Below are 20486 nucleotides of genomic sequence, written 5' to 3' on the forward strand. Positions count from 1 at the left end.
CTTCTCCTTTTAGGAAACATCTGATAAGGTCACCTGATCTGATCGACGCATTACCCTCCCGGCGCAACTCGGCTTCCGGAAACCTTGCGTATGCTTGTACGACCCCGAGAGACTAGGAGTCGGAATATACATTAAAGCGAAAACCCCTTTGTGGGAATTACTATCAGTGATGGATCGTTCACAGGTGGAGGTTTTTGTTCGGGCGCTGTCCCGGTAAGTGGTCCCCATGGTAAGAATGAGATGCGGGGATAATCGCTGATCATTCATCGCAGCGTCTTGGGATGGACATAGTAAGTCGCGTGAACTCTAATATATTCCTTCCGGGAGCTGGCAGAAAAGGGAATCACTGTGCTCACCACCGGCAACAGTATGGCGAGCTGGTCTCTGTCCTTTTTCCCTCTACCCATCTCAATGTGGCGGCGGAAGTCAACATCCGGGGTGTCCATTGACTTCAACTTTATCAACCTGCTCGGGTTCACCTGCTATGCGATTTACACTGCAACCTTTCTCTACTCACCGGTGATTCGATCTCAATATGCGGCCAGACACCCTGCCGCCGCCGAGCCGACCGTTCGTGTTAATGATTTAGCCTTTGCGGCACTCGGAGTGATCATGTGCCTCGTTGCGTACTCGATGTTTTGGCCTCGTCTTTCGGGTCTGCATACTCCTCGTCACCAACGAGTGAGCTGGACTATGAGAGGCCTATTCAGTGGCTGCGTATTAGCGCCGTTGGTGGTGATCTGCGTTGTCTTTGCTCAAACCCCGGATAGCAAAAACAATCCCTTTTCGTGGGCTTGGATTGATGTGGTAAGTGACACATATTAGCCTCTTGGTTGCCTGATCCTTAAAGCTATTTTTTATCTCGGGCTGGAGTCTAATGCAGGGGATGTACCCACACTCTCTCTAGATCTACACTTTCTCATACGACAAACTTGTCATCACGACGGTCAAGTACGTCCCACAGGCTTGGTTGAACTACAGGCGGCAGTCGACGGTGGGATGGAACATTTGGACCATTATCCTGGATCTCATCGGAGGTATTCTGTCTCTGCTGCAACTAGTCCTCGATTCCAGTCTGCAAAGTGACTGGAGTGGCATCACCGGAAATCCCGCCAAGCTCCTGCTCAGTAATATCACCATCTTCTTCGACCTTATTTTTATCGTTCAACACTACATCCTGTACCGGGGTGCCTCAGACCCCAAGGCGAAATCCGGGCCTGATTCGACCACACCTTTGCTAGACGATTCTAATCCCTAGGATTGACTGGCTGACAAATTGACCGATCGAGCAATGGAACACAGGACCAAGCGAGGTGATATAGACGGGAAGGCTGAATTAGAGACATTATGTGGGGATGTGCACTATTTTTGTACATACTTGGCTTTCGGCATTCATCGTGCTGCACATCTATCATAGAACGATCGGAGTCGATCAGAAGAGGACCATAGCTCTGAGACAACCAGGGGGGCAGAAGTATATGTGAACCCAACTGTTGGTTGTCCTGTTGCTATTCACGTCTCTCATTCATTACGTCTCCTTCCATACTCGGCATTCGGGAGATCTCGCTTCCATTTCGATTCCCTATCAACTTCATTCGTGGTTTTACTTTCACCCATTCCCCACCTCCGCCATAACCCAACTCTACGTTGAGACATCCTGAGTCTATAGGGCACAGTACAGGTGCATAATGCCAGCGCATGGCGATTTGGAATCCAGCATACGTATTCGCTTGGGACAAGCTCGGCGTTAGGGCCAACGACAGCCCTCAGCCCTATCTCCGGCCTTATGCTGCCCAGCTGGCACGGCCCTTCGAGCCTCTCTCTGACCCCCTCTTCCCCTCCTTTTCCAGAATGTGACTATGCCCAGGAAAGCAGAGATCCCGGCAGGACTCCTGCAATACCCTGTCGCTTTGTGCTTTGTAAGGCGCCATATGTGCGGCTCGGCACTGCATATCATCGTTAAATTATCGACACCGCTTCTCGCGTCTGGAAGAGGCCACTCTGCCCGACTCGCTGGGCTTGTCTGACAACGCTCTGACTGGCTCGACCGTGGACTAAGCACTAAATTAGTACGCTCGGGCCAATCATGGGTGCAGTAGCGGCCCTGACAGGGATCAGGTCTCGGTTGTAATCGTCGGTGTCGGACTTGTCGGGCACTGTCCAAGCTGAGCGCGAAATGTTTTCTGTAGCTTATGTCTACAGTACTGCAGTTTCACTCTGTTCTTCGGGTTTGTTTTTTCCCTTACTTTTTCTTTTCTCTCCCGGAAGCTATTCCCCTTCCCCTTCCCCAGCTCGAATTTCAACGCATCTTCCCCACCCCCTGCTTGTTTCAGGAGGGATCGACGACGTAGCATGCAGTGTCTCGAATACGCTTGCCATGCTTTTTGATTGTTTATTTCGGCAGCTTGACTGAGTTCCATACTACCTTAAATCGTGGCCGCACGATTGATGCTACCCTTATGTTGCCGTTGCGTCCAGGCCACCGAATAATTGCGTATGCTAGGCAGAATAGTCGGTCTCGATTGTTTAACCTATTTCTTTTTTTTTGTTCTATTTCGGACGTTGATTGTTTGGTTCTGTAGAACTTCAGGTCGGAGATCGGAGTCGCCGTACGAAGATCACGTTATTCTGGGGAAGAGGTTATTGTAGTAGCATCAGTTGGGTCTATAGATGATGGTTCCGTAGTTCATAGCGGGGGAGGCAAAAAATAATGGGGGCTCTTGGTATTTTTGGACTCCACATGAGTATCATTGACAATTTGACAGCAACTGATTTCCGGCTTGGGTCATTGTAGTTAGTGGTACCACCAAAGTGACAAGATCATATCCCTCGATTGAGGAAATGGTTTAATGCTGCGATGCGAACCAGTGCCGTGGTAACTACAACAGGCTGCATAGTTTAGCATAATGAATATCATCAGATTCATGCATCAATACGACGTACATACTCTACTATTCACTCATGCAAAGGCTAAGAATTGCACTTACCCTACCGCGTAAACCAACAACAGTACGGAGTACTGTAACTGTGTTTCCCACAGCGTGGCTTAGCATAGCGCCAGTAGTCCCAAAAGTGCTGCCGCCCGGTGGAGTCTGCATACCTTTTCTCTTCCAATCAACTGGTTCACCGTCTCTTTCTGAAAAAGGTTCAACGACGCGCAGAGCATACCCTCCTCGGCTCGGCCTTGGCGGAGATCTCTTCGGTGTTAAGCAGAGTGAATACAATAATGTCTGTACCGTTGGTCAACCCTCGTACGCTACACCAATCAGCGTCAACGATACCACATCCAATTTAGGCAATTGATGAGTCGCTCATGGCACCCCCGAAGAACCTACCAGAGCTCGTAGGCTCTGAGGCTACGAGCGCGTACGGGTCTCCCCCTACGATGCCTGCCTAGGGGGGTCATTCCAGTGATTCCAGTGAATCCACAGCCGGTCGAGTACCGATCCCCGGCCTCAGCCCTACTCGGGATATCCAATAGGCGTGCTACCATCACAGGGGAATCTGCATTTTATTTCTTTTCTTTTTTGACGCTCTTACAGCTCTTCTGTCGATCAGTTGCTGCCAAACCATGGCCGCCATGCCTCCCGGTCCCGGCATGTAATCTGAATCATCCTGAATCATCATTGGGGGTTTTTACGATCGTTTTGGCCCTGGGTTCCAAACAAGTACCCTAAGCCATGGGGGCGGAACATTACCAACTAACCTAACTGGTCCTGTCGATTTGCTGCGTCCTGCTTTCTTGTGTTGGCTAGTGACTTTTAAAAGTGGACTATTATTTTGATTTTAATTTACTTTCTTGTTGGTTTCCCATCAATAAGCCACACAAACAGCTCGCACCTTCATCCTAGTTTGTGCCTTTTCCTCATGATTATTCAACGGCTCGTACATTTCCCTTATTTTTTTTGTTTCTTTTCCTTATTCACCTTCACCTATCTGAGTAAATCTATTTGCAGATCATTTTTGAAATTCCTAATTCCGCTGTCTGGAACGCCTGGCTGGACTTGTTACAAAGCACTGCCTCTCCTTCTTGCTCTTATATACAGATCGGACTTTCCGTTCGAGGGAGAGTCATCAATCATCATTCATCGACGCATTCGACCGGACTCTCTCCGCAGCCTAAATATTAAATACGCCATTGCCTCTTGAAGATTAGTCTTACAAGCCACGGTTTTAATATCGACCTCTATTCGATACTTCCACATTACCCACCGTCCCCATAGGATTGCGGAACGGCTGATCATTATAAATCTGACGCTCCCGGACATCCGATTACTTCACTGCCTCTACAACTCTACTCTACATCCTCACTGTTGTCCTCAAATTTCCAGCATATGGCCTATTGGGTCTCATTTACGCAGCAGCCTGGATCTTACCTCCTCATCTACATTCTCCGCACCCCGTAGTGGTTGATATTATGCACGCCAAGTACTCCCCCACAAGCGCCTTGCTAGACTTTGACCGAGAGGTTCACGCTCCGTCGATGGTTTCCGCCGAAGGTCTATTGTTCAACTCTGAAAATTTCTCACCATTGCCCGACATGTCTGCGATGCGACCCGCGCATTGGAGAGCCAAGGACATGAATGCCCCCGTGCCTGACAGTGCAGCATGTGGCCCGTTGGGTCTAACGGAGACTCCAGCTGGGGTCCAACCGCCGCTGGGCTATGCGAGTGCCCCCCAGGACGTGACGTCTTTCTTGGCACCAGCGACCTACTTATCAGACCGAGATTCGCCAGTCAGCGATGCCATAGGTTCTCTTCACGCTTGGTCAAGTGCTTCCGGTGCAGAAATGATGAGACCATTGTCCACTTCCTCCATTGACCCTGCTATCGCTTCAACCACCGCTTCGCCCTTCATGCAGCCCTACTATACATACGGGTCTTCCCAACCCTCGATGCACCCTCCAATTCAAAGTGTCTCTGGCTACACTCCACAGCAGATCAACAAATGGTGCATGGAGAGTGACCTAACCGGTGGTCTCTACCAAACAACCCCTCCCTACCCAGCAATCAGTCCTCTCGCCTTCCCCTCATCAGAACTCCCTCAACCTTGCTATTCAACATTCGGCGAGAACATGACCACCCCCGAGCAGCAATGGCTCTCCCCTCCACCCATGAGCTTCTCAAGAGGCCCGTCCTCCACATCTTCCAATACAGCCCACACACATGACAGCAGCTTCCTCTCTCCATCTTCCGACTCCTGCTCCGCAATGAGCACATCTCCAGCACCAACCGTCCTATCCGACTTTGAATCTTCCTCTTCGCGCCACCCATCTTCACCTCCCTTCAACCCAGCCGACCTCTCCCGCTATGGTATCCCCGCGGGCGAAGGAATCTGGCGATGCGCCCACCCAGGCTGTACCTCACAGGCCATCTTCCGACGAGGCTGTGATCTACGCAAGCATTTTAATCGCCACCGCAAGCACCTGTTCTGCCGACATGAGGGATGTCCGCAGTCCAAGCAGGGCGGATTCTCGAGCAAGAAGGACCGTGCTCGCCATGAGGCGAAGCATAACCCGGGCATCGTCTGTGAGTGGGACGGATGTGGGCGGGTCTTCAGTCGGGTGGATAACATGAAAGATCATGTGCGGCGTATTCATCGACGTGGAGGCAGTCGCTGATGGGGGTGATCTCGATCTCCATCCCTGGATTATGCTTTACAAGAATTATGTGTTATGTTGATGTTGGATGATGAATTTTTTTTTTTGGGAAGTTATACTGGAGTCCACGCAGAATCATTTGAATTTGGGGTCTGGAATTTGGGTCTGTGTCTTTTTTTGGGGATTTCTATTTTGATTCTGTATCAACACATGGGGGCTAGCGGGATCTCGGTGAATTGGCGAACTTGAGTTTCATGTGAGGGAACTGGGATTAGACGGGGCGTTGGTTTTTTTTTTTTTTGGCTTTCTTCTACTTGATTTTGAAAAGATGAAAAACTCTGATCAAAAAAAAAGAGACTGGATAAAAATCATCCATGGGAGTTGGCGAATTAGGATGGGGTTGGGATTGCCTTCTACGACTGTCATTGATAACAAGACATTTTTCTCAGCTACGAGATCATCCAAGAAATCGGATCGCATTGAATTGAATTGTTTTTTTTGCTTATGTTATTTCATTATTCCGGACTAACAATGTCCGACTACTTTTCATCTACTTTATCTTAGTCGAATGTCGATCAACCTTACGAGCTGTCAACCTTAGAGTCGATCAGTCTAAGACAAACGATACTCGCTAAACATTTCCATTCCTACTGAATTATCATAGCATAAATCGATAATTATAGTAGTCATAAATAAGCAATCGAACCAAACCCAATGCCACCCCGCACTCCAACCCTTCCAAGCCCAATTTCCAACACACCACGCTATCTATCCTCCCATCGTGATGTAGCAAGGAATTTCGAATCTTGAAGGAGTAGTTGCCCATAATCATATCCCCCACGTCAAAGTTCAAACACTGCCCACCAAGACACTATTATTAAGCTATGTACCACGCGCTTTCCCCCACTGCCGCCGCAACACTCTCCCAATCGGGCCAGTGCTGACCATGCAGAAGGGTAGCCCCTCTATGATCCATCCCTTCAATCTACGCCCCATAATACTAGCCAACAAATCTTCAAAAACAATGTTATCTACAGTGTTGAATGGAAACGCCCACCAGCCAAGCTTTGTTCACACCGCACACTCAAACGCCAAGTTCAGCTTCAGCTTCAGCTCCGGAAACGGATGAAATACGGAGGACCACCCCCCACCATGGATCGACGCACCTAAGCCATGCCACATTGCCGAGCCTCCATGCCTTGGCGTTATTAGCGTGGCGCCATTCGCCGGCGCACCATATGTCCCGATCGGACCTTAGCGTGGAATTAACCATGTACTGTAGTCACGTAGTGTTCAGTACACTGTACACTGCAGCAGTGAACAGCAGTTAGATTATGCACATATCAGCCCCCCGAACGATAACCTGTTCCGGCCTTGCTTAGTGTGGATCCTAACGATTCACAATTCCCAGGTTGTCCCTACTTGAGTGTGCATCTAGGTCATGAGGATCGAGCTGATCGGTCACTGACCGTGGTTCGGTTTTGGCCCCATTGTCCTGATTTGGGGTGGACGGTGAGAAATAGTCCCGAAACAGGGTTGTTGAAGGTTGAGGGACAGAGTAACGGAGTACAACTCCGTACAGCTTAACCACGATGCTGGGATAGTGAAACCCAAGGAATATTCGACGATTACCCATGCGGCGCTAGACTGGATTGGGTATAGAGTGCGACGCATTGGAGCCTGGATGCACAACGTGACAACTCTATTTTATTACTACTACCTTAGACCTTAGTATTTACAAGGAATTTAATTTTGTGACGCTTTCGGTCCCCGACATCCGTCCATGTCTCTGAATCACAATAATCACTGGGTCGCATGGATTGATTATCACGGGGTTGAGGCATTGCTTGGCTGGATTAACATATGGCCCCCATTGTCACGAGAGTTCGAACTATGGATTGTGCTATTTCTAGACATAGACACTTGTCAGAGCTTGGAGGTTAGCCCCTCTAGTTTCTGCCAAGCCGAGTCTTCAAGTTTAGTCTTTAAGGGGCTAAAAGTGAAGAAAGAGCTACTTGGTATGGCGGGGGCTGGATTAACTAACTACTAACCCCAGGACCCTTTTCTATTTCTGGTGTATTTAGAGTATTAGTATTGCACATTCCTATAACTATAATTTGCCCCCCTCTTCCCCCAATTTCTGGCAAGGCAGAATCACTATCGCCCCCGTCATTCCAATCCCCGCCACATGTCCCTAGAATAGATCCGCATCGGAGGATATTTCCTCTATTCTTCGCATATTCGAGAACAACAAACGTGAAACGCCAACCCATCTGCTAACTGCTTTGAATTATTGTTTCTGTCTGTCCTCGTTACACAATTGCAGCTCTGTTGGACCTAATTATAAAACCACAGTGCATGATCGACAACACATCATACTGTACGGACTACTATACGCATAGGTGTTATGTTATTCCTGGTTACCCCCATGGCTGCCTGCCGTGTGACTATGTGATACATTTATTCTTTCGAGTCGAGGCACTGTTCTGCACTTGAGATGCAAGGTAGATTAGATAGGCTCTGCAGTGCATGTCAGGATCAGTCTCCGACAGATTGGAACCGCGTAAAGAATATTCCGAGAAAGATGCTTAAGGCTCTACTATCTTAGTCATGCGTGTTTCATGAATTTATCCCTTGCGGTGGGATGCTGTGATAAATGCGCGCGTGTGTTCCATATTCTGTGTTCCATCTGTGCAACAGAAGAATGAGGATTGACTTCCAAACGAGCGATGCACCGGGTACTAGGTTAGACCTGGCTTTCGGGGCATAAGGTTGTATCTGTGTATCTCGGGGATTGTGGGAATCTCCCTGTTGAGGTTGTATTGGGTAAGATTTATGGTAGTTTTGAAAAGAGTGTAGAACGGTTCATCTGACAGTCACTGTTCAACATTTTACCTTCCTTGTATCAGTATCATGATTATGAATGACGGTAAGACAGAATAGAGTCACAGACAAAGTGCATGTTAACCATAGAATGTCACGTGCATATTTACCAGTTCGAACTCTGTCCTGGAGCGAAAGTACCTAATCACATGGCTGCTAGAATTTCTGTTGATATGTATAGAATAGCATTACCATGCAATTTTGAACTATCAACATCGCGTCAAGTACCCGACTTAACACGAAAGTAAGAAGGTCAGAAGATTCCTCATCCCAAGAAACGAATGTGGTCGACACCTGATCCATGCTCCCCGCTATCCCTTCTTCCTATCACAACCCTCGTTCACTCCCAACCAAGTACGAGAAGAAACCCAAAAAAGAGGACGGCCCTTCAAGCAGGCACCTATGCTGCGCGATACCCGCGAAGAAATAAAGAATAAGTAGAAAGATTGGAAAAATGAAGGAAAAAAGATAGATGTTAATAATCAAAAACGAGTGGCCCATTTAAAAGAAAAAAAAGCTCAATCAAACACGCGGCCTAATGCGATAGTTTGAAAAGAACAAGATTTGATAAGACAGATAGAAACGAATGGCCCGTGTATCATCATGCTTCTAACAGGGTTACATGTGGTATCATCGAATGAAGAGATAGAGAAAGTGAAACAGAGAAATTGAACTGAGAACTGTACTTCGCTGGAAGAGAAGAATGGTCGAATGTCGAACAAGAACGGCGAGATGAGTGCATAGTAGAGCTCGAACAAAGGTATCAGAGGATGGAAATTCGTTACGCGTTAATGTAGGGTGTGTTGGCCCAGCCCGGTCCGAGGGTTAGAGAAGTAGGGGGTGGGAGAGGATAGACGTGAGGTAGCATAGACGGTTAGAACGGTCTTTAGATCACTTAGTGCATGTTATGTACCCCCGCTGAGGGCCATGCTTTCTGGCGTTAAGAGAATACTCAGAACCTGAAGTCGAGTCGGATATTTAAGCGAAATTCGACCTTCGTCGTCGCCCTCGTGTACTCCCAATTGGGCGCTGTGCGAGAACTTGACGGAGGATAGGATCGTCTTTACTTTTATCAACGTGGTGGACGCGGACATGTCTATCAAAGCCGTAAGATTAGTCCATCGCTCTTTCAAGCCGTGTCACTTTCAAGATTTAGAAAGACGGTTCAACTCACCGTTGAAGATTGTCTGGCCGAGGATATTTATGCTGCTGATCAGGACAGAAGGGACATACATAGCCTGGCGAGTTATGCACCAGGCCATGCCGCATCATTTCATTCTTGCGCTTGAACCCTTTCCCACCCAACCCACGTGGACACCCATCCACAGGACAGAAATGAGGCCGGTCTTGCGAGTGCACATTTGCATGAGAGCTGGTAATTGTGGGTTACAGTTAGGGGTCCATTGCGATGATACTAGGATTTGTGATGACTATACGTTACGCATAGCCATCGGCTTCTGCTTACTTGAGCAAATACTGAGTCTGGAACGGTGCTGCCGTACACCCAGTATGCGTGCATTTATAGCTGCCCGTCGCTCCGGCCCCATGCAAGGCCGCATTCGAACTCAACGGGGTCCGGTCGGCGCTAGACTCTGGTGTAGGAGCAACCGGCTCTGTCGGTGTGGGATAACTTGTGAGAGGGCTTGTGGTAGACATGGGGGACGTGTCGTAGGGTGACGGTGCGTGGTGCGGGGTGTCGGCCACTGGCTGGGGAGGAGGTGGTGGTGGTGGAGGAGGGCCGCGCCAAAATGCAGAAGAGGGTTGTGATGCGGGAGAAGGATTGTTGGAGTGCTCCTTGGCGCTGATAGGAGAGAGATGTGAAAAAGGACTGGGAGGGATATGCGAGGGCAAGAATTGTCGCGGGAGTTGACGATCATGCGGAGAATCTGTCGAGGTCGCGGACCCCGGACAGGACGAGTATGGATATGGTGGAGGTAGCGCATTGGGTCGAGTGGAAGGAAACTCGCTGGGTGAAAACCCACCGAGGGCGGATTGGATGGACGGGAGGGTTTTGGTATTGAGGTTATAGCTGGCCGAGTCGGGAGATGTGCCGGTCGTGGAGGATGGAGGAGAGAGAGATTGAAGCGACGGCAATGAGACACGATGACCTAGCTCGGGTGGTCGTTTGAGCAGGTCTGGCGAGGGCCGTACAGGAGGGAATTCCGTAATAGACTGTAGGCGTGGTCGCTGTCGCGGTGAGACAAACTCACTCTTGAAATCGGATGGCGGCGCAGGCGGGGGGAGCACTGGGGGCAGTGGTTTGAGGTGTGGTGATAACGATGTGAGGCGATCTTTTTTCTTGTTGACTTGTAATTGTGGTACTCCCTGCTCCACCACCGACTTGAATTTGGCCTCATCCTCGGCGGCAGATCCCAGTCCAGGGATTGGTTTCAAGATGGGGGCAGGCTCTAGTATTGGTGCTGGCGTTGGAATTGGCGTTTTTTCTGTTTTGTCCACATCCATATCGCTCCCACTGCCTCCTCCTCCTCCTTCTACTCCTGCTTTATCCCATCCTCCAATATTAATCCCCTCTTTCTCACCGGGTCCCTCCTCTGTCCCTGATGAAAGAGGAGCGATTTTCCAATCCTTAGGCAACCGATCCTGCTTGTGCGACCAGTCCGAGTACGGAGATTCACGAACATCCGCCGCGACCTCCGGACAATCTGGCCCTAAATAGCTCATCAGTACCGAGTCGCCAAGACACGTTCGGGTCTGCGTTTCCGGCAGGTGCGGCTTACGGGAACGGTCGAGCGTTCCCTTCGGGTCCTTGACTGTGGAGTTGGCGTCGTTCTCATCGTTCACGTTCACGAAGGGTGGAGGAGGCTCGTCCAGCCCGTACTTGGGTTTGGCCGGCTTGGGCGGCGGGGACCGCCCCATGGCGTCGTCCGAGTCATAGATGTCGGACGTCATGGCGAGTCGAGAGATGCATAGAGCAGACTCGGTCGCCTCTGGGAAGCTAAGAGGGGCGCTATTGAGGTGAACTCGTAGCGGTGATATAGAACAGGTCGACCGGTGTACACCATCAGCGGTGAGATATTATAATGACAGCCGTAGTCTGGTAGAGTCCCTGTCTGAGAGAGTTAGCTCAAGGGCGCGCTGTAGATTCTCGACAAACAGACAGAATCATTGACTCGAAATGGGAAAGAATGCAAGCTTGTGAACGGTTCGAGTAAGCGAGGAGGTTGGACCGAAGTTGACCAAGGTTGAGGCTCTGCGCGCGGGCTCGGGATCTAACCCAGGCGGACACGACAGAACGGACCCCAACAAGAGCTCTCCACCGAGACTAGCGAACCAACCCAAGGTTTTTCTAACTAGATCTAGATCTGGACCTGAATCGGATCTGATCTGATCTACTCGGGAGGGGGAACAAGAAGAATACAAAAAGGGCAATCACCGACCATTTGGGCAGGGAGGGGGAAAGGAAGAGAGGGGGGGAATGAGAGTAATGAGGAAAACTTACCGTTTGGGGGGGAACTTTGGGGCGGACCTGGAAGAGGGGAAAGGGACACGAGGAAGGGAAAACGGGTTAGAGTTAGGAGGGAGAATGAGGCTCAACGGATCCGCCAACAGATCCACGCCATTCGAATGATATCACCGGACAGAGCACGGTAGGGAAAAGAGGTAGGGAAAGAAAAGAGCCCCAAGGACGAAAGGGCAGCAAACGAGGCTCTCCAAGTGCGATGAATGAGGGGGGGGGGGGTGGGAAAGGCAATTATGAGCTAAGCGCGATAGGGGAGGAGAAGCAGAATGAGCACGGGCCGATTAGGGATGCGGCGAGTAAACTTGTTAAGCCAGCAAAGCCGCACTGGTTTCTGCAACCCAGAGTGAGCCAGTGAGCCAGTTGAAGCCACGGGGATTCCGGGGATCAGAAAATCAAAAATTATTGAATGAGGATCAACCCCCGAAATGGTCTAAAGGGGAAGGGAAAGTTCGTCAAGGAAGGGTGGGTGAAGGGGAAAAAACAAAAAAAGAGCCCCGAAATTGCGCACGGGGAGGAGAGGAAGAAGAGAAGAATGAGGCTCTGGGATGTGGGCCTGGGTCCCGAGGCTCTCTGAGAGTCTGCTGTTTTTTTTTAATTCCCCGCAGCTCGAAACGGGCTGAACCTGTCACTTTTTTGGGTTTTTATCCACGCTTAACTTTGGGTGGGTTCATTAGATTGTGGCGATAGTGGAACACTGCATTATGAATGGTTGAACAAAGTATACCGGAATTTTATACTCGAAGATTAAGAGAATTGGACTCGAGGAGGACTATGGAGTAGTCCAAGTCCTATCTCTTATAATTTGTTCTTGTAAATATTACTCTTAGAAGTCTGATAGGTCTGGTCATATCTATAGATCCTACACAGCCCTGAGCCGAGAGAACTGTTTTCAAACTACCTCCTGTAGCATCATTAGCTCACGTCACCCTCGTCGTCACTCGTCACTCCATCCCTCGCTCCCAGCACACAGGAGACACTCACCGCTATCACCACGTCGACCCTCTCTCCTGACCACGGCAGATGATCGCAACCCATCAAGTACATCGGAGGATTTGAGCAAGGCTCGGTCGCACGCTCGAATCCTTTCCCCGTCAATCATTCTTGCCTTTTGGCCTTTTCGTTCTTCTTCCATTCTGTTACTTCGCTGCCTCTAGGCTCCACCATTCTTGCCCTTGTCTCGCTTTCGCTTTTGTGCGTACGGCCGATACAATAAGGACGGGCTTCGGAGTCATCAACCGGGGCCATCGTGGCCGATGAGTGGACACACCCGTTTTATTTCTCCACCTTCCTTTCATGACATGCCAACCCCCCTTTTTTGGGGGTTTTTTGGGGGAGAGTGGTCTTTCCAATCCTGTAAGTTCTCATACAGTAGTTTTTCTAGATGCTTGACCCATAGAATCGTAACATATTATTTGCTACAGTATGTACGGAGTAGTGTAAATCCAATCCTTCTTCCCATGAGCCTCGATTGATTCGCAACCTGGTCTGCCTCCCCACCTTGGGTTTAATCCCAGCTAGGGAACCTGCACGACTGTGCTTCTCCACTCGTCGTCTTTTTGCCTGCGAACAACCTTTCTAGAGGACCTTCTGACATGACTGACACTGTAAGAACCTTTCAGCCATTCAGCCATCCTCCTCAACCCATGACCTTGATATCCTATGATATCTCGCCCTGCAGTTTTTGACTTTGAACCTACCATTCACTAGTGATATTCACCCTCTGTTCCGCTTAACACTTTCCTTTCTGTGACAAGTGCTTCTCCTGTCTCTCTGCTTCATATCGAGTTTTGAACTACAAACTGCTCCTACTGTATTACAATACTTGCCATGCCATAACCACATTGACCAGCCTTACCCGACCCGCCTGGCTCCGAAGGATTGCCAACGCAACATGATCCACGTTGCGCGTTTCAGGAGATCCCGAACGAACCGCCCTGTCTTGGCCTGGTCGTGTCTGCCATGATCCATCCGGGCTGGTCTTTGCTTTGCACCCTGGTCAACAAGAATACTCGCCGGGTCAGTTCTTCAACACGCACTCCGTCATGTACTCCGTCTGCCATCAGCTCACCTTCATGCTGTGGCATTTCGCTATCAACCTTTCAAACCCCCCGTCACCCTCCTCCCCCTCTTCCTTCCCTGCTTCTACTTCCAGAAAGGAAATACGCGGCCCGCGCCGAGATCATTTGCGCAACGCATGGGTTTTCCTCCTCTGGCGCACCACAGCGGCCTAAATTAAATTAACCCAGCCTATGTAACTCCAAGTGGCACCGTGCTAGTCCCGACCTAAGTGGGTTCTTCACCCCCTTCAGGCTTTCTGGCCCAGTGATCACTGGCCACCCACAGTCCTCACGGACTCACGGGCCTCCTCTTCGATGGGGGCGCTCCCTCTTGTCGTTTTACGACCTCTGGTGCTGTTGCTTTTTCTTTTTCTTTTCTTTTTTCGTTTCTGGTTGCTCTGCTGGCTTGCCTCAGCCTCACTTTACGTAGAGCCGCAGGGCCAAGGTAGCCTCATTTTTCGCCTCCCCCTTCTGTCTCTACACGCAGGTTTCCCCTCTTTTCTGGCCCACAAGATAATAAGAGCAGTCGGCCTATCATGACAGCTCTACATAGAAGATGTTCCTTGGAGTGGGAACGAATGCGAAGTAGACTTGAAAACATAAACAAGTAAACATCATTCTCACTTGCCAACCAAATCGAGCCGTGGACATACCACTTAACATGAGATCCATAGCACATAGCACAGTGACCGTGACCCTAACACCAACCCCTCCTTCAACCCTCAGCAAGCCATCGAATCAACGACTATTCGTTTGACAAGGGTACGAGGTTGTCGGTGTGCATGGTGGCACCGCATGGACGTGATAAGATGTCCGCCAGCCGCAGGAAAATACGGGCGCTTCTTGACTCGCGACCAACGTGGACCGAATAAGGTCAAGTGCTGACAAGACCCCGCTGGTAGATTTCTACAAAATACCTAGAAAGAATAGAAACTCCGCACACAGCCGCAGAGAATAGTGGCATTATTCAGGATATGGAAGAAGGAATAGTTGGAGATCTAAGGATCTATGAGACATTCTTACTCAAGGGTCTCAGCACAATGTACGGAGTATACATATGCCTATTAGGGGTACTGCATTAACTGAAGCACGGATAGTTATAGAAGTTCGAGGCACTATGACCTTACTCCAAAGTACTGGTACTACTTCGAACTACTACCTAAAATCCTGAGATCCTTCGACGATAAGCTGATCATTCTACAGAATCCATACGTACGTACTATACTACACCCCCGGGAATCAGAAACCAGACTCTCAGCCACGAGCACAAGACAAGCGATGAACGTGGATCTCATCATCATCATGATCATCATCATCATCAATCTCCTCCTCCGTCCAAATGCACTCAAAAGCCCACGGACTTATCCACGGCCTACGAGTACGAACTCGCAAGGCCTACTCCATCCAGCCAACGAATAGAAAACCTCAACCTCGTAAAACCCAGCCTAGAAACTCTTTAGCGTGGCTTCTAGCCTTTCCATATCCTGCCATAATCCACCCTCCACCATCAAGAGAAACCAAGACTACTGGACCACCTCATATTCGCGGCTTGGCTTTGGCTTTGCCATCTCAAATCCAAATCCTCCTAATGCACGACCATCCTGCATCTGCATTGCATACCTTTAGCAAACGGCTATTGCAGTCGCCAACACCCGCGACTACTGTAGTGTTCCCGCCATCCTGCGAACCGGGCCGCAATGCCTGCATATACGGAGCCTCCAAGACTCGCTTGGTGTTTTCTTGATAGGAGGCCATCGAGTAATACGAGGCTTGTGAGTGGATGATTGATTCATGGCTTGTCGGATACTGTATACAAATTAGTGTATTGGATAGGGGAGGGCCGGAGATCCGCATCTTCGTGTCGCTGATGTATGACGACCTGATCACGGTTATGGCGTTCAAATCAATGATTGTCGGATAGGTCGTCTTGTGGTCGAGTTTTGATCTGGAGGAGGGATTGAGCTCCCCGGCTTATCTGTTTGCAATCATGGACTGGAGACTAGTCAGTAATATGCGTCCGTGATCAGTGTTACGCTTCGTAGTTTGCGGTCTCACCCTCGAACATCATAGCGTCTGTGACCGAGAATTGAGGTAAGATATCGGCAAATTTTATGAAATCCTGCGAAGTGATTGTTGATTGAAGACACCATAATCCGTTCACGGGATGTTAAGAATTGCCCTACTGGAGTCTCATTTCTATTTACTATGAGACATGGTGTTCACCACATATACTCCGTATGGAGCTGGAGGTATCCACTCCATAGACTGGATCGCGGCTCTTTCTTCCAAGCGAGGCTTAACGGGGAGCGGTGAAAGCAGGCAGGATAAGTCGATCACATGACTAGCATCCCTGAGACTCGGTCACGTGAACATCTAGAGCAAACAACACAAACACCCTCTCTACGCATTTACTCCGACGCGACCGCGCCGCGTCCCAGCGGTGAAGCGCGCAAGGAGATCAAACCAAACTACTCCGTACACCGCAATTCAATTCCCCACTTCTTCACCGATTTATCAATTGACCTCCTACTACTCCAAGCGTCTCTCACCTCAATTCCTCCACTCTTCAATCTCCCTATCATCGTTCATTTCTCCCGGCAATGACCAGAGAGACTACTCCGCCCACCGCCATCCCCGCCACCAACGCCGCTCGCGAACCACCTTCTCTCCCCGCTTCTCCGCTAGCCAAGCGTACGAAAACAAACGACAACGCCGACATGACTGCCTCCAATGCCCCCGCCGTGACCTCTATCCAGCAGCCTCTGCCTCCGCTGTTGATCAAGAAGCTCGTTCCTTCGGCCAAGGCACCTACACGGGGCTCGGCCTTTGCTGCGGGGTATGATATGTATGCTGCTAAGGAGACGGTGGTGCCGGCTAAGGGCAAGGCTTTGATTGATACTGGTATTGCCATGGCTGTGCCGGAGGGTACTTGTATGTTGATTCTATGTGGGGTTTGCAATTGGCGAGAGAATGGAGGCTGATCTTTTTTGTGTTGCAGATGGCCGTGTCGCTCCCCGCAGTGGTCTTGCCTCGAAGCACTTCATCGACACTGGTGCCGGTGTCATTGATGCTGATTACCGTGGTGAGGTGAAGGTGCTGCTGTTCAACCACTCTGATGTTGATTTCCCTGGTACGTGATGATAAACGCTGATTTGTTGTCGGGTAATGACTGACGCATGTTTAATATCTAGTCAAGGAGGGTGACCGTGTTGCCCAGCTGGTTCTGGAGAGGGTGAGTGCAGTTTTCATATTCTATCATTCAGCAGGTTTCAAATACTAACATCTGTTTAGATCTACACCCCCGAGGTCGCAGTCGTCGAAGAGCTCGAGGAGAGTGTCCGTGGTGCTGGTGGCTTTGGCAGCACTGGCGTTTAGACATTTCAATGAAATGAGATGAGGATGATCATTTAACGAATCGGGTTTTGGGGAGGCGGACAAAATGCATTGGAGTACATCTAGATTGGCGGTCGTTTGCCGTGTTTAATGAATCACATGTCGAGTATGACTAACAACATCAAAAGTTGGACGTCCGTGTCAATTGTGTCATGATGTCAAGACAGGTTGTGATACCAGTCTTCTCTGAGTAGAATTGCGCCATCGTGGGTCTCCGAATTTGTTCGAAAGGCTCGAACAGACATATGGGGTTGACTAGAAGATTTACGGTGCATATATATTGAACAGAGAGGCTGCGTGACTAAAAGAAGGAGGTAGTGCAGAATGATGATAGGACGCCACCAGACTCGCCACAGAAGGTTCACTCGATGCCACTGATGGTACAGCGTGAGCGACTAATAACTCGGCGAAATTTTCAATTGTTATGTTTCGGTCCATTCTTTCTGAAATCTAATATCAAATTATCTATTTGCGGTTCGAAATGTATAGGTCGGCGAGGAGCCGTATTCTTCCATCTCCCACCTCTTATAGACTGTTTCCTTTTTGCTTTCCGCGAGAGCCTGATCAGTCCGTCTATCCATAACGATATCTTCTATTGTAACTGTGCTGGGAGATCTTCCTTGCACCATTCCTGCACCTCAAATTGGGCGAGAGGGTCCCGCAAGAATCGCGTATTGCGAACTAGCCTCACTTCTGCGGCCTTAGTTCGTCGTAGATGATCAAGCTTCTGCTGCTCTTCCACACTCACACCCCCGTTCTGTGCCGGGACATCCTTTGCGAGTTCCGCATCGCGAGCCTCCATCGTCCTCTCGAGAACGCTATGCATGCTTGAAAGAACCTTGATCGTAGACTGAGCTAGCGGGAGCTGACTGGACGGGACATTGTCGGGCGACACCCAAGAGCGGGTGTTGCGGAGATCGTCACCTGCAGCGTCGACGGCCTCGCGTAGACGAGCAACTGTCAATGCGGCGAACATGTCACCCGTACCGCTGAAGAAACAGTCTAAGGCGGGGACGTCGACGCGGAATAGGCGCGGAGATCCGTCTGACTTTGTTGTGGAGCCGATCACCGTCAGGAAGTTCTCGGCCGGACTGGGGGTTGACCCGGACGCCGACAGTTTGAAAAGCTGCACAGAAGTGATTATGACGTGTGGCACGGAGTAAATACGGTGGATAGCAGTAATCGCCTCGGCCAGGGTGGCGAGAGATGTGATTTTGATGCCGGAGAGGACTCTATTTGTGCAGGTTAGTTTTCGGTGCTCGATTTTACCGCAGAGGAATTAGATTGCTTGGGCTACTCAATTTGACTTACTCGGCCTCGAACTGGTTGGGAAGAATTAGATCGGCGTGGTGGATGATTTTTTTGTAAGCGGGGACGACGTCGTCGTTGACGTATAACCGGCCCTGGTCGCCCATAACAGGGTCCAATACTTGGATTGTGTATCAGCAAAATGATCAAATAAACCAGAAGTGAATGATAGAGCTTACCCCAAAAGAATGATCCAGGCTTCTTCTCAGCCCTTTGTTGTAGATCAATACCAATGGAACCCACAGCCTCAACGGCAGCTGCACTTGGGGCATATCCGGAGAGCATAACATCAAAATCGGTCAAGTTACTCTGGCATAACCCTTGGTAGAGGTTTGAGATTTCCTGCGCAGTAGCGCGAGTACCCTTGAATTGGCGATATCCGGTATGATTGCCTAGATATTCTGAATTAGCGAGTGCCGATGCTATATCATCGGGATTCACCCAACTGGGAACTTTCCCGCGGAGTTGCCTCGAAATGGTTGAATTTGGATTGCTTGACATAGCGGGGGAAGAAACATACTGAAATTCACAGTATTTAATGCAGCAACCTCGCAGCCCAAAGACTGCATGACGAAGGTCGCCATTGTATTTCCCACATGGCTGGAGAAGATGTCAGCTTGAAGGTTATCATCGGATGACTGGATGACTCCACAGAGGCACAGATCACACACCCATAGGCAACCTATCGAGATGTTAATTATGTAGTCAATATCGGAGGTGTTTGGAGTATGGCTTACATGGCTAGCCACAGCCAGTACTCGCGTCTCTGGTACGAGCGAGTCCGACATGATGAATGGAGGGGTGAAGTTCTTGAGAGTGTGGGGGAGAGATGACCGCGGACTCGTGGAGTCGCCGACTTTCCTCTTACCTAATTGGCTCCGGACATTGAGGCTTCACCGGGAGGACCCTATGAAGGTGAAGGTAAAAATGCAAGTGTGGGTGAATGTTGTACATGATTTTATGAGAAGTTGTACAGAGTAGGCATCATTAGATACTAAAAGAATAGAAGTCGCGTGCTTTATTCGAGCCTCAGTTCCTGCCTGAACATCCTTCCTGTCCCGTGACTGTTCAACGTTCTACTCCTCCGGCTCCTTACGTCGGGTTGCACTCCCGCGTCCTTTTCATTTCCTCTCGAAACACTATCTAAGAATATGTCGAACAGATCAAAAGCAATGACCATCTCTGTCATGTCTACATGTCTACGGAGTACTTGAGAAAGGAAAGAGATCAGCATTTGATCATCAACCGATCTTTGAGCCAGTACAGAGTGGTTCTGGCTCCCATCATCTTAATCGTCCCATGGACTGGGTCTCGGCCTCGCGATCATCTCCCATCAACAATCCTTCAAGCAACGCGACGAACCTTTCCCTTCTGAGCATCAACAAGAGAAGGACGCGACAACGATGCTTGGCCCATGCACCATGCAGCTGCCCCTGAACCGCTGAACCATTACTCCGTACCCGTCGCCCGTCTCCACAGAACGCTCTAGTCCCCGAGAGCACTACTCTTTCGGGGCCTAGCGCACCGTGTTGCAGGCATGTTCTCGGCCTTGGCTGCTCTGTGTCCATACGAATCGCGATGGAGCACTAAAAATTCAACTTGGTCCAGTTTGGTGCTCCGTGCCCGACCGAGTGGCTTCGTGGAGGATTACTAGTACGGTGGGCTGGCCGTTGGTTCCTCGTGGCAGTCATCATCATTCTTTTCACTCCTGACTTCCCCCAGGTTACAAAGGGTGTTCAGCCCTCCGTCGACTACGTCTGCTTAC

At 49.8% G+C, this 20486-nt stretch overlaps 6 protein-coding genes across 6 annotated transcripts; 3 read left to right on the plus strand and 3 right to left on the minus strand.

The window, feature by feature from the left end:
- Window positions 1–169: 169 nt before the first annotated feature.
- N7473_001186 (putative L-cystine transporter) lies at window positions 170–1258 on the plus strand (the record flags this gene model as incomplete). Its single annotated transcript, XM_057147126.1, has 4 exons — window positions 170–213; window positions 273–290; window positions 369–807; window positions 908–1258. The coding sequence occupies 4 exons, from the start codon at window positions 170–172 to the stop codon at window positions 1256–1258; spliced, it is 852 nt and encodes a 283-aa protein (XP_057015012.1).
- Window positions 1259–4417: 3159 nt separating this feature from the next.
- N7473_001187 (putative C2H2 transcription factor) lies at window positions 4418–5620 on the plus strand (the record flags this gene model as incomplete). Its single annotated transcript, XM_057147127.1, has 1 exon — window positions 4418–5620. One exon carries the CDS (start codon window positions 4418–4420, stop codon window positions 5618–5620), a length of 1203 nt encoding a protein of 400 aa, XP_057015013.1.
- Window positions 5621–9460: 3840 nt separating this feature from the next.
- N7473_001188 (uncharacterized protein) lies at window positions 9461–11392 on the minus strand (the record flags this gene model as incomplete). Its single annotated transcript, XM_057147128.1, has 4 exons — window positions 9461–9578; window positions 9657–9854; window positions 9948–11151; window positions 11221–11392. The coding sequence occupies 4 exons, from the start codon at window positions 11390–11392 to the stop codon at window positions 9461–9463; spliced, it is 1692 nt and encodes a 563-aa protein (XP_057015014.1).
- A 4151-nt stretch (window positions 11393–15543) lies between these two features.
- On the minus strand, window positions 15544–15775 carry N7473_001189 (uncharacterized protein; the record flags this gene model as incomplete). The annotated part of the gene is given in 2 exon segments (XM_057147129.1): window positions 15544–15627; window positions 15641–15775. 2 exon segments carry the CDS (start codon window positions 15773–15775, stop codon window positions 15544–15546), a joined length of 219 nt encoding a protein of 72 aa, XP_057015015.1.
- A 698-nt stretch (window positions 15776–16473) lies between these two features.
- N7473_001190 (Deoxyuridine 5'-triphosphate nucleotidohydrolase) lies at window positions 16474–17540 on the plus strand. The gene is made up of 4 exons (XM_057147130.1): window positions 16474–16951; window positions 17019–17150; window positions 17212–17252; window positions 17312–17540. Exons 1-4 carry the CDS (start codon window positions 16621–16623, stop codon window positions 17393–17395), a joined length of 588 nt encoding a protein of 195 aa, XP_057015016.1. The 5' UTR covers window positions 16474–16620; the 3' UTR covers window positions 17396–17540.
- A 465-nt stretch (window positions 17541–18005) lies between these two features.
- N7473_001191 (pyridoxal kinase) lies at window positions 18006–19509 on the minus strand (the record flags this gene model as incomplete). Its single annotated transcript, XM_057147131.1, has 6 exons — window positions 18006–18645; window positions 18725–18842; window positions 18901–19113; window positions 19242–19321; window positions 19393–19403; window positions 19459–19509. The coding sequence occupies 6 exons, from the start codon at window positions 19507–19509 to the stop codon at window positions 18006–18008; spliced, it is 1113 nt and encodes a 370-aa protein (XP_057015017.1).
- Window positions 19510–20486: the final 977 nt, after the last annotated feature.

Source organism: Penicillium subrubescens (genome assembly GCF_028828155.1).
Source record: "Penicillium subrubescens strain IBT 31985 chromosome Unknown utg000001l_segment0_segment0, whole genome shotgun sequence".
Taxonomy (NCBI): Eukaryota; Fungi; Ascomycota; class Eurotiomycetes; order Eurotiales; family Aspergillaceae; genus Penicillium; species Penicillium subrubescens.

Coding starts and splice junctions, on each gene's coding strand:
- N7473_001190 (XM_057147130.1), top strand. CDS start 16,621: ATGACCAGAGAGACTACTCCGCCCACCGCCATCCCCGCCACCAACGCC. Junction 16,952..17,018: donor GGCTGTGCCGGAGGGTACTT/GTATGTTGATTC, acceptor TTTGTGTTGCAG/ATGGCCGTGTCGCTCCCCGC. Junction 17,151..17,211: donor CTCTGATGTTGATTTCCCTG/GTACGTGATGAT, acceptor TTTAATATCTAG/TCAAGGAGGGTGACCGTGTT.